Source organism: Typopeltis vanoorti, chromosome 2 (genome assembly GCF_054136105.1).
Source record: "Typopeltis vanoorti isolate ZY-2024b chromosome 2, IOZ_Tvanoo_1.0, whole genome shotgun sequence".
Classification (NCBI taxonomy): Eukaryota; Metazoa; Arthropoda; class Arachnida; order Uropygi; family Thelyphonidae; genus Typopeltis; species Typopeltis vanoorti.
Window position 1 is genome coordinate 39,788,960 of NC_143550.1, and position 13,541 is coordinate 39,802,500.

Below are 13,541 nucleotides of genomic sequence, written 5' to 3' on the forward strand. Positions count from 1 at the left end.
TTGCACAGTTGCTTACAATTTTCAGAGCATCATCATTTTCGTTGAATAGTTTGATACAGCGAGTATGCTTCTTGTCTTGAAAAAGAATGTGAAAACCACTTATACGTTTCGGTAACTAAAAATTCTAATTTTCTCGGGAGAGATTCTACACTAGTGTGAGACATTGCCAGTTGTAATGAATGGCATACACATTTAATTAAAATTAAAGAGGGAATATATGCCTTCAGTTGTTCATAAATGTCATTACTGACACCAACCATAACCTGCCATTGTCTGTATTATTCAATTTGCAATTGCAATGAGATTTTTAATGTCCAGTTCCTTGTTCAAGAGCTCTTTTTTCAGTGAAGCCACGATACCACTAGCATTACACTTTTCTAGAAACACCATGCTCAGAAATGTATGCATAATTTTGTTGAATTTCTTGCTATAATAAATGATGGGCATTCCTAAAATCTTATTCAGTGTAATATCATTCGATTCGTCTATTAGCAAACTGAAATTTTCATCTCCAATGTCTGCAATTAGATCTTCAAAATGCCCACTTGGAATATTCTTTACAAATGCAGAGCACTTGGTTCGGTGCATTTTTACCTTTGGCATAATTTGACTGTCTGGGATGATATTTTTGCCAAGATCTACTAGATGATTACAACTGTTTAATAATGAGTGACAACAAAGAAATAATGCTAAGCTACCTTCATAGTTCGCTGTCTCATCAGACTTCTTCACAAGCATATTTATAATAGGAACAGCCTTATATGGAACTGCAGCAAGATGTTTCTTAGTTTCACTATGCCTTACAAGCTGACAATATTTAGCAGCTATATCACATCTGCAAAACTTACAGTGGCCTTCTGTAGCATCACCAGGGACTTCACACAGCCATTTGCAACCACTCCCTCCTAAATTTTTGCTTGTAAGCTTTATTTGTCTCTTTGCTCATTTTTGAAGAAGGGTAAACAACTCTTTACTGCAATGAATTACAATCAGTCTTTGAAAACTTCCCACTCACTATCATAACTACCAACCAGAACACTGTGCAACAGACTAACTTGTAGCAGTGATATCAATTTCAAGGCGACAAAATGGCAGACTGTTGGGGCACGTGACTGACCGACGTCATCACGCGTTTGAAACGAAACGTGTATGATACTTGCACCAAATGTACAATACAATTCTTTATGAAATACGAACATCTGGAAACTTTTAAAACTATTTCTTTAAGAGTAGGTTATAAAAACAACTAAAAAGAGCTGAAACAAGTTCTGAAGGTGCTAGATTTGGAGCTAGGGAAGAAAGAAAGGAGCTATATCTAGCTCCAAATGAGCTAAATTGGCAACACTATGCTGTCCCCCCCCCTCTCCCCATGCAGTATCCTATTTCAATCTATCCATTCCTGTATTTTGCTCTTGACAAATTTCTTCAATACTCTGACAACAACTCCTGATATGCTGATCGGTCAGTAATTTGCTACATAAGTCTTAGAGCCTCCTTTATGCAATGGAACTATTTTCCCTTTCCATCCCTGTTGGGACTAACCAAGAGCTGAGACTAAGATTAAAGAATATGGTCAAGGGCACTGACAATTTCCTCAGCGTTTCACATAAAACTCGAGCTGGTATACCATCCAATCCCACAGATGTATTCCCATTAGGGTTCTGTAATATGCTATTTACCTCCGTTTCATTTATCTCAGTTCCTGTATAAGTCTCTAGCGCTCATGTTCCTGCAATATCACGACCTGGACGATATACTCTTGCAAAGTGTTCACTTAATAATGCTACAATTTTGACCGAATCAGTTACCTCCCTACCATCGGCACTCCTTAAAATCATTCTGCCATATTATTATGTGACACTTCCAGGGACTTCAAAGACTCATTAAGGAAGAGTGTGCCAACAACATCGAATGATTGATTCCCTTCCAACCACTAACTGCACTCAAACTTGCTTAACTTTTTGTGAGAGCCATTAGTAGCAGAGGATCTACCAATTGACCAACCTTTGCTGGATACATTCTTTCTTTTACTTGCAGCATATGGAAAGAACTGTTTGGGATTCTCTTCAGCCTGCATTGCTAACTTCCTTTCCTTTCTTACCACACTAGTTACCCTTCTGGCCTGTGCCTTGTATTGTTCACATGTTCAGGTCACCTTTCTTTTTAAATTCCCTCCACAATTGTTTCTTTTTTTGCAGCTCCAGCTTGATGATGATATTCATTCATTTAACTCCTGCTTGATTTACTCTCCTCATTCTAGGTATGCAGTTTGCCATTACCTACCTCAAACACTCCTTTACAATTTTCCATGTACTATCAACATCCAGTTTCACATGCCATGGAACTCCTAATACAATCTCCTAACCTTGTCATACTTACCAGCTCTGTAATTTCACATACACCCAGTGGTGAGATATAAGGGGCTCGCGCGAGCCCTTTGTTAAATTTTTCTCAAATTTGTGAGCCTCTTGTTCTTCTTGTTTACTTTTTTATTTTTTTAAAAAAAAAAAAAATTTTTTTTGAAGCATATTAAGCGACAAACTCATAAGGTTTACCCTTCTCCCTTTTTTTTTTTTTTCTTTCTTTTCGATAATGCAAGCCCCTTGTTAAAATTTCCTTAGCTCACCACTGCATACATCATCATCATCAAATTCCTGCCATGTACCCTCGACGGGTGTACAGGATATGATAGTACTACATGAAAAATTTACATCATTACTAACTTCCTATCTACAATTTTCTTCCTATCGTCTAAGGCACTCTGTACTGTAACAATCCACCTATATCATGGTCTTCCTCTGGGACGTTTTCCTGCCAACCTGGCAGAGAACACTTCTTTTGCTAATCTTTCCTAGCTCATTCTGTTTAAGTGACCATACCACCTGAGATTAGCTCTGTTAATGCATTCCTGGATGCTGACGTCAAGTTCTTTCCTAATATTCTCGTTTTTAATATGATATTGCCATTGATGCCATCTGTTCACACCTCTTATCTTTCTCAGGAATCTCATATCTGCGGTCTCTAGTCTTTGGTCAAGTGTTTTACTTCTGACTCAGCTCTCAGATCCATAAGTTAAAACTGGTTTGAACACTGTCTTGTATACAGCTAATTTAGTGTTTTGACTAATTTCTCTCTTATTCCATATAAATTTATTCAATTGACTTCCCACCATACCAGCTTTGTTGATTCTGCTGTCTATTTCCATATTTAATTTACCATCTTCACTAAAAATCGTGCCTAAGTAGCTGAAATGTTTCACTTGTTTCATGGGTTCTCCATCCACAACATAGTTGACACTTTCTATGATTCTGTCTATTTTCATTGTCTTTGTCTTTTTATTGCTGACCTTCATACGTTATCTATTACAACAGTTATTCAATTTGGTCAGTGAATCTTGCAGACTTGTAGCGGATTTATTTAGAAGTATAACATCGTCCGCATAAAGCAATAAGCTGACACGAACATCTCCAATTTTGATATCAGGTTTAATACCACTTTCCTTCAAAATGTAATCCATATAGATAATGCATAACAGAGGTGATAATGCACATCCTTGTCTGACACCAGATTTAATATTAAATCATCTACTTGTACTTCCTTCAATTCTTACTGCTGACTTACAACTCAAATAAAGAGTAAGTATTGCTTGATATAATGATCAACTGACACCATACAACTGTAGCGTTTTGAATAGCTTTTCTCTTGGCACCTTGTCACATGCCTTTTCCAAATCAACAAAACTTAAATACAGATCTTTGTTATATTCCCGTGATTTCTCCACTATTTGTCGTAAAGTGAAGATCTGATCCTGACAGCCTCTATTTGACCTGAATCCAGCTTGTTCTTCACCAAGCTTTTCTTCCACAATTCTTCTCAACCGTTTCTCAAGTATACTTGCATAGATCTTGCCAGGAACACTCAGTAGGGAAATACCTCTGTAATTCTCACATTCAATTTTATTTCCCTTTTTATATATGGGTACTATGAGAGTTCTACTCCAATCATCGGGAATTCGTCCCTCTGTCCAGGCATTCTGAACTATGCAGTAAGACACTGTAAGACTTTTATACCACCATACTTCAGCATTTCTGGTCGAATATTCATCTAATCCTGCTGCCTTTCCCATTTCAGGCCTTTGATGGCTTTTTCTATGGATATCTTTTCTATTCTATTATTATGTTTTCTGATTTTCTATGGATATGTATTCCTGACTGTATGCCTGGTCAGTGTTTTTTACCACTGTGCTATCACTGCTTGTTTCATTTAGCAATTTTTCAAAGTAATTACTCCATACTTCAAGGATACCCTTTTCTCCTGTTTTCATGTCACCTTTATCATCTCTAATTCCTTTTACAGCACTCTTTCCTCCATTCCTAAGCTTCTTTAACAACCTCTAGAATATTTTGCCACCTTCTTGATATTTATTTTCTATGTTCCTGCCAAAGTTCTCCCATGACTTTTGTTTAGCTAGTTTTACACGCTGTTTAGCTTTCTTACATTTGTCTCTGTATTTTCTAAGAGCACAAGCTGACTTATTTGCCAGTAACTTTTGATGCTTTCTTCTTTTCCTTCACTGCCTGTTTAACTTCCTGTGTCCACCATGGAGTTCTAATTTTTCTCTCCTTGCAGACAACTTCACCACATGCCTCTCTAGCTGAATCAATCAGGGTTTTCTTCAAGGCTTGCCACTGACTCTCCAAGGTTTGGTACCTGTTCTCAAACTCTTTCATTTTTTCCTCAATAATCTTTGTGTATTTTAGTCTACAGTTCACATCTGAGAGCTGTTGAACTTTTATTCGCTTCAAAACTTTCTAACATGTTATTCTTTTCAATGTGAAATTCAATTTTATCCTGCTCAAGACTAAATAGTGATCACTTCCAATTTTAAATCCTCCGTATACACTCTGGTGTCCTGCACCAGGGAGAAATCACTATCAACAATAACATAGTCAATGAGACTTTTCTTATTCCTTGCCTGTTCTCTCCATGTGAATTTGTGCACATTTTTATGTTGGAACATGGTGTTAGTAATAACCAGTCCATGTCCTGAGCAGAAATCCAACAGATATTTGCCATTATTATTAGCTTTGCTCTTTTCTCCAAATTTTCCCAAAACAATTTTATATGTCTCACAATCACTTCTTACTCTGCTATTTAGATCCCCAACAAGGACCAACTTTTCATTTTTCATTGTTTGTTTGTTTCATTTGCTTTCTCTAAAGCTTCAAAAAATTCCTCCACTTCTACCTTAGTAGAACCTTCTGTGGGACCATAGGCAGAAATAAATATCACTGTCTAGTTCTCCATTCTCATATTTGCCCACATTACTCTACTTGAGATTTCCTGCCATTCAAGAATATTAGCCTCGTATTTTGTGTAGAATACTATGGCTACTCCTTCTTTTCCTTGATTGTTATTGCCTGAATATAACATTTTGTATTTATTGCTCAGAAAGATCTCGCCAGTTTTTGTCTTTTTTGTTTCAGTCACCCCTATTATGTCGATCTGGTACTTATCTAATTCCTCAGCTAGCTCCATTTCTTTGCCATTCAGGCTTCTTATGTTGATAGTACCAATCTTTAACTCTGGTGATGTTGAGTTGGGGTGTGTTTTTAGATTTGTTCCAGTAGCTGACTTTTCGTTGTTTGCCCTGGTTCCCTGGCAAAAACAACGGGAGCCTTGTTTAACTGGGCGACGTCCCAGTCGGCATGAAATTTTGTCATGTAGTCCCATCATTTTTATTTTGGTTTAACCAATAAGAATACAATTTGGTCAGCTAAATCCGAAATTGGCAGCCCATCCTCATTCGTTCAGTATCCAGGTAGATACCCAACAGGGTGCACCACGAGAAGGTGAGGATTGGACATTAGATCAGAAGCCCTGGTCGGTTCTCCGCATTCCTTTAAAGGCTATGTGGAGGTCTCCTCTCAGTTATACAGCTTTGACCATTAAGCACCCCACCACTGAAAATTCCACATGTTTAACCACCTCCTAGGTCAAGACCATACGATTGCTCTCACCAATTGGTGGCAACATGGTCATATTACTGACCATCCTGAATTATTCAGCCAACACAAAATTATAAGTATTATTTGAATATCTTCTTTTTAAAAATAACATCATTAGCCAGCCTTGTTAGCAGAGTGATTAGCATATCCACTCTCCAACCAACAGGCTGCAGGTATTGAATCCCACCATGAGCATGGATGTTTGTGATTGTCTTTAGTAGGCAGGAGATGAATTTCATTGCATCCCACTTATTGGAAGACTGAAAAGTTCCATATTTTTGAACACACACACACATATGTATGTATGTATGTATAAAAATCATAAAAATAGAAAAAACTCCTTACTGCACCCACATAATGAAGGTACTATAGGTTTACAAATAAACCTTTGTGGGTGTAATCACATATAAAAATAAAATAAAATAAAAAGAGCTGTTTAAGACCTTCACATAAGGTTATATCCATTATCTATGTTTTTCTACTGAAACCTAAAAGTTCAATGTTTCTTTATCAAATTAGTATTTAGAGAGAAGAGGCTAGGAATAAGAAAAGTCTCATTGACTATGTTATTGTTGATAGTGATATTTTCTCCCTGGTGCAGGACACCAGAGTGTACAGAGGATTTGAAATTGGAAGTGATCACTATTTAGTCTTGAGCAGGATAAAATTGAATTTAATATTGAAAAGAATAACATATAAGAAAGTTTTAAAGCGAATAAAAGTTGAGCAGCTCTCAGATGTGAACTGTAGACTAAAATACAGAAAGATTATTGAAAAGAAAATGAAAGAGTTTGAGAACAGGAATCAAACCTTGGAGATTCAGTGGCAAACTCTGAAGAAAACATTGATTGATTCTGCCAGAGAGGCATGTGGTGAGGTTGTGTGCAAGGATAAAAAAATCAGAACTCCCTGGTGGACACAGGAAGTTAAAGAGGCAGTGAAGGAAAAGAAGAAAGCATATCAAAAGTTCCTGGCAAATAACTCAGCTTTTACTCTTACAGAATACAGAGACAAATGTAAGAAAGCTAAACAGTGTGTAAAACTAGCTAAACAAAAGTCATGGGAGGACTTTGGCAAGAATATAGAAAATAAATATCAAGAAGGTGGCAAAATATTCTGGAGGTTGTTGAAGAAGCTTAGGAATGGAGGAAAGAGTGCTGTAAAAGGAATTAGAGATGATAAAGGTGACATGAAAACAGGAGAAAAAGATATCCTTGAAGTATGGAGTAATTACTTTGAAAAACTGCTAAATGAAACAAGCAGCGATGACAGCACAGTGATAAAAAACACTGACCAGGCATGCAGTCAGGAATACATATCCATACTTGAAGTAGAAAAAGTCATCAAACGCTTGAAATGTGGAAAGGCAGCTGGAGTAGATGATATTCAACCAGAAATGCTGAAGTATGGTGGTATAAGAGTCTTACAGTGGCTGCACTGCATAGTTCAGAAAGCCTGGACAGAGGGACGAATTCCCGATGATTGGAGTAGAGCTCTCATAGTACCCATATATAAAAAGGGAAATAAAACTGAATGTGAGAATTACAGAGGTATTTCCCTACTGAGTGTTCCTGGCAAGATCTATGCAAGTATACTTGAGAAACGGTTGAGAAGAATTGTGGAAGAAAAGCTTGGTGAAGAACAAGCTGGATTCAGGCCAAATAGAGGCTGTCAGGATCAGATCTTCACTTTACGACAAATAGTCGAGAAAGCATGGGAATATAACAAAGATCTGTATTTAAGTTTTGTCGATTTGGAAAAGGCATATGACAAGGTGCCAAGAGAGAAGCTATTCAATACGCTGCAGTTATATGGTGTCAATGGGGCATTATATCAAGCAATACTTAGTCTTTATTTGAGTTGTAAGTCAGCAGTTAGAATTGAAGGAAGTACAGGAAGATGGTTTAATGTTAAATCTGGTGTGATACAAGGATGCACATTATCCCCTCTGTTATTCATTATCTATATGGGTCACATTATGAAGGAATGTGGTATTAAACCTGATATCAAAATTGGAGATGTTAATGTCAGATCTTTGCTTTATGCGGATGATGTTATACTTCTAAATAAATCCGCTACAAGTCTGCAAGATTCTCTGACTAAATTGATGTAATAGATATGGTATGAAGGTCAGCAATAAAAAGACAAAGACAATGAAAATAGGCAGAATCATTGAAAATGTCAACTGTGTTGTGAATGGAGAACCTGTGGAACAAGTAAAACATTTCAGCTACTTAGGCATGATTTTTACTGAAGATGGTAAATTAAATATAGAAATAGACAACAGAATCAACAAAGCTGGTATGGTGGGAAGTCAATTGAATAAATTCATATGGAATAAGAAAGAAATTAGTCGGAACACTAAATTAGCTGTATACAAGACAGTGTTCAAACCAGTTTTAACTTATGGATCTGAGAGCTGGGTCAGAAGTAAAACACTTGACCAAAGACTAGAGACCGCAGATATGAGAGTCCTGAGAAAGATTAGAGGCATGAACAGATGGCATCAATGGCAATATCATATTAAAAATGAGGATATTAGGAAAAAACTTGACATTGTCAGCATCCAGGAATGCGTTAGCAGAGCTTATCTCAGGTGGTATGGTCACTTAAATAGAATGGGAGAGGAAAGATTAGCAAAACAAGTGTTCTCTGCCAGGTTGGCAGGAAAACGACCCAGAGGAAGACCAAGATATAGGTGGATTGATACGGTACAAAGTGCCTTAGATGATAGAAATATAAAATCTGATAATGTTGGAGTCTTGACAAGTAACAGACTGATTTGGAGGAAAATTGTAGATAGGAAGTTAGTAATGATGTAATTTTTTCATGTAGTACTGTCATATCCTGTACACCCCTTGAGGGTACATGGCAGGAATTTGATGATGATGATGATAAATTATGCAAATGATAAAGTTGCTTGGAGAGCAACTTTGAAAACCTCAAGCATTTTACAGATTTTACTAATAAAACTGGTAATAAAAGATTATAGGTTTTCACTGCAGTAATATACACATGCATATATATCAGAATTATAATCAAATAGAAAAAGATTGAATGAAACAACTGGAAATAAGTGCTCGGTTAGAAATACATTTAACTCTCACCATTATAGTGAATTTGCTCACTATAACACACTAGAAAAGTCTCAGGCAAAGCTTCCTAATATAAATACCATGCACTATAATAAATTATCCCATTGGTCTCTATATATTCACTATGAAGAGAGTTGACTGTAAAAAATGAATAATCGATTAATTTGTTGATTATGCTCAATAACTATGCAAGGTCATATAAACAATTCCATTAACACAGTTAATCTCGATACAATTCTTTATATAAGGACCTTACACAGTGATTGTGTGTGTGTGTGTGTGTGTGTGTGTGTGTGTGTGTGTGTGTGTGTGTGTGTGTGTGTGTGTGTGTGTGTTTGTGTGTGTGTGTGTGTGTGTTTGTGTGTGTGAGAGAGAGAGAGAGCACAATAATATAATAGCGAGCACAAGAAATGAAATCGCTATAAATTTTTAATATTATAATACAGGTAGTCCTCGACTTACGATTGGGTTACGTTCCAACCTCCCGCCATAAGTCAAGGACTTTTGTTAATTCTTGATTTGGTTAATTTCTGTTATAATATTTTCATAAATTAGGCAGCAATTTTCACCGTTCACTTAAAACGGTGAAAAATGTATAAACTTACATAAACATTTATAAATTATTTATTAGCGCATACAAATACATAAATACAAAATTAAGAAAGAAAAATTTAAGAAAAAATACATAAACACATATCAAAAATGGTGCACTTACTTTAATTTGAAATTCCTTTAAATATTAATTAACATAAACAAAAACTTATTAACAGTGTCTTTAATTCAACAGATGAGTAACTATCACTTATTTGGACGATACGGTTATTTCTTGTGATCGGGAGTATTTTTTTTTAATCAGAAAATTGGTTAATGTTGTCTGTTGGGTTTTTTCTTCATATATTTCACGATAACATTTGACTGCTTCTTGAATTTGCTTTTCGACTTTGGCGAAGCGATCAGTGTTTTGATCCATATTTTCGAGTAACCGAAGTTCTTGATTTAGTTTAGAAAATACTTCAGCTAATTCTTTTACAGTAAATTTTTTAACGATTTCTCTTCTTCATCTTCCTTGTAATTCCTTTCTTCTTCTACAACTCTTTGGTTTTGGAAAATTAAGTCTTGATCAGTCACAGTTCACCTTCTTCGTGATCTGCTAATTCTTCTATATCGGTAATATTGATTTCTAAATCCAGTTTTCTTGTAATTTCAATGATTTCTTTACAATTTGTTCTAACATACTATGCTCATTGTACTCTTCGAGTGACCCCTGCAGTAATAACTTCTTCCAAATTCCTCGCATAAATTGTTCCAATACTTCCTTCCATGAAGTTCCAATGTTCTGGATACATTGGTTAATGTCGTATTCCAAAAATTATGACATGTATAGTAATTTATAGCACAGTTGTCCACTGCTGTTATTGCTTGAGAAAATGTAGTTTTCAGGTAATATGTCTTGAATGTAGCAATCGAACCTTGATCCATAGGTTGAATCACAGCTGTTGTATTGGACAGTAGATACATCACATTTATATTTTCATTCTAATCGCCAATATGAAGAGAATGTCCTGGAGCATTGTCAAGCAGCAATAGAATTTTAAAAGGAATGTTTTTTTCAAGATAGTAGGCACGTACTTCTGAAATAAAACAATTTAACAACCAGTCTTCGAATAAAACAACTGTCATCCAAACATTAGGATTACTCCTGTAGTAAACGGGCAATTTATTCTTGTCAATGTTTTTCAAAGCTCTGGGGTTTTGTGAACAGTAAATAAGAAATGGTTTTAATTTAAAACCAGCAGCATTTCTTCCAAGAAGAAGCATAATCCTATCTTTAAGTGCCTTAAAACCAGGCGCCGATGTAGCTTCTCTGTGAATGTAAGTTTGTTCTGGCATTCTTTTCCAGAACAGCTGGTTTCATCTATGTTAAAAATCTGCTCTAGCAAATAGCCTTCTTATCATCTCTTTCAGATTTTTCTTCCGGAACTAGCAGCTTCTACCATTATTCGTATGTTATGCAAGTTAAATCGGCTTTTGAATTGATAAAACCAACCTTTACTAGCGTTAAATGTATGCTCGCTGCATTTATCTTCTTGTTGTTTCCTTAAATTGTCAAATAGGCTGCATGCTTTTGTTTGAATTGTAAACAAAGAGAGAGGAATATTCTTGTTGATTTGATCATCTATCCCATTAAAAGTTTCTCCATTTCATTAATTGGCCCTTCCCTTTTTTTTCGTTAAACTTGTACATTTCATATTAACTGCCCCTTTAGCTGCTTCCATTATTCTTGATTTATCTTTTATGATTGTCGAAACAGTTGAATGCGATAGTTTTTCTTCTTGTGCTATTTCACTGACTTTCTTTCTTTTGTCATATGCTTTAATGACCTTCATTTTAACATCTAAACTTCAAGCTTTCCTCGCTTTCTTTTTTATGTTGGAATTTTCAGTAGTTTTACTTCTCTTACTGGACATGATACGGTTACGACGAGATACAAAAATTGCAACGAGAGAAAAACGAACACTTTGACTGCTGATTAGCAACTAACGTGCCAAAGGCTGTGATAAGTTAGAAGTGGATGAATCATAGCAATGGCTACTGAGTATTGGTGATAGGCTTTGCTTGTCAACTAATGGCGATGCTGCAGTGCATATACAAAAGCAATGTGATATATGTATGTATATGCTGGCAGCAAAGCTAAATTAGAGAATTTTTAATAATAATAATAATTGCTGGCGGCAAAGTTAAATTAGAGAATTTTTAATAATAATAATTTTGGCCATCGTAAATGTGAATCATCGTAAGTCGAGGACTACCTGTATACTATTATTATTAATTATTTCTGTTAATATTTGCATTTTATGTGATAAAACTATAGAACCTGATTAAGATCTCCAAGAGCTAATTTCTTTAGCATAAGCAATGTAAAATCTGATAAAACGAATATAACCAGTATCATGCAATGGTCTATAGATGCATACTATGCATAATTAGCTATTCATACTTACCTCCAACATTTGAGTTAATTACAAACTGTGTAAATAAGGCATCAAGTTCATCATACTGTACAAGGGCTTCTTCATAAACTCCAAACATTTCAAATACAAAAGCAAGTTCCTCCTGAAGAAAGAAAAAATTCTGGAAATTCCAACCCAGTTCATTCCGTTTCTCTCGCTGGAGTCGCACATAATCTTCATACTGGTTAAGCTGTCGACTGTAAGCCTGTAATATCAGTTCCCTTATACGCTGTAACAAAAAAGTATAAGACTCTCCAACTAATCGACCATCAGATTTGCGGGGATCTATGAGTGAGTAACATCTGTGGGAAAAAAATAATAAATAAATAAATTCTTGAATATTTCATTTTGGAATTATCTATGGAAATGTATATTTTCTTGTGTGTTACAATATAATCAAATCTTTATTATAAGTTGGTTATTGCTACTAAATAAAACAAGTATGATAATTTAAGTAAACAAGATCAAATTTAAGTTTAAATATTAAAAGCTGGTTAATTAAATGTTTAACTATATTATATTACAGCAATATTCTAATTTATTAAACATTAAAATCATGTTAGCTACTGCATTTGTAATAATTTAATAATCACAATCAAGAAAGGTGTAAATGCAACATAATATGCACAATTTAATGCTCCTGTTTTGCTACTCAGTGCTCATGATCCATTATGAACACAAAAAACAAGACATATATATGAATACAGACTTTTTTTTTATAATCTGGTTATACATATTTTCTAAAATTAAAAATAGCATCATTCACAGTTATTTTATTATTTTCTTGTGTGTAAAATGTTTAATCTTCAAAATTCAGATATTCTCAAATTTACCTAGACATTAACTTATTAAATAGCATCACCAAGAATTTTTAGTGAAGATGGTAAATTAAATATGGAAATAGACAACAGAATCAACCAAGCCAGTATGGTAGGAAGTCAACTGAATAAATTTATATGGAATAAGAGAGAAATTAGTCAAAACATTAAATTACTGTATACAAGACAGTGTTCAAACCAATTTTAACTTATGGATCTGAGAGCTGGGTCAGAAGTAAAACACTTGACCAAAGACTAGAGGCTGCAGATATGAGAGTCCTGAGAAAGATTAGAGGCAAGAACAGATGGCATCAATGGCAATGTCGTATTAAAACTGAGGGTATTAGGAAAGAACTTGATGTTGTTAACATCCAGGAATGTGTTAGGAGCTAATCTCTAGGTTTTGCTAATCTTTCCCTCTCCCATTGAGAGGGAAAGATTAGCAAAACAAGTATTCCCAGGAAAAAGACCCAGGCGAAGACCAAGATATGGGTGGATTGATCCAGTAAAAATGCCTTAAGAGACAGAAATATAAGATCTGATAATGTTGGAGTTTGACAGGTAACAAATTGATTTGGAGGAAAATTGTAGATAGGAAGTTAGTGGTGA

At 35.2% G+C, this 13,541-nt stretch overlaps 1 protein-coding gene across 2 annotated transcripts in view; it reads right to left on the reverse strand.

The window, feature by feature from the left end:
• Positions 1 to 13,541, reverse strand: part of SIDL (SIDL trafficking protein particle complex subunit 10) — a 248,066-nt gene that overhangs the window by 188,610 nt on the left and 45,915 nt on the right. For both annotated transcript variants that reach the window (XM_090411063.1, XM_090411072.1), the window contains exon 6: positions 12,106 to 12,416. In XM_090411063.1, the coding sequence (XP_090267189.1) occupies positions 12,106 to 12,416 (311 nt within the window). The remainder of the gene's footprint in view (positions 1 to 12,105; positions 12,417 to 13,541) is intronic.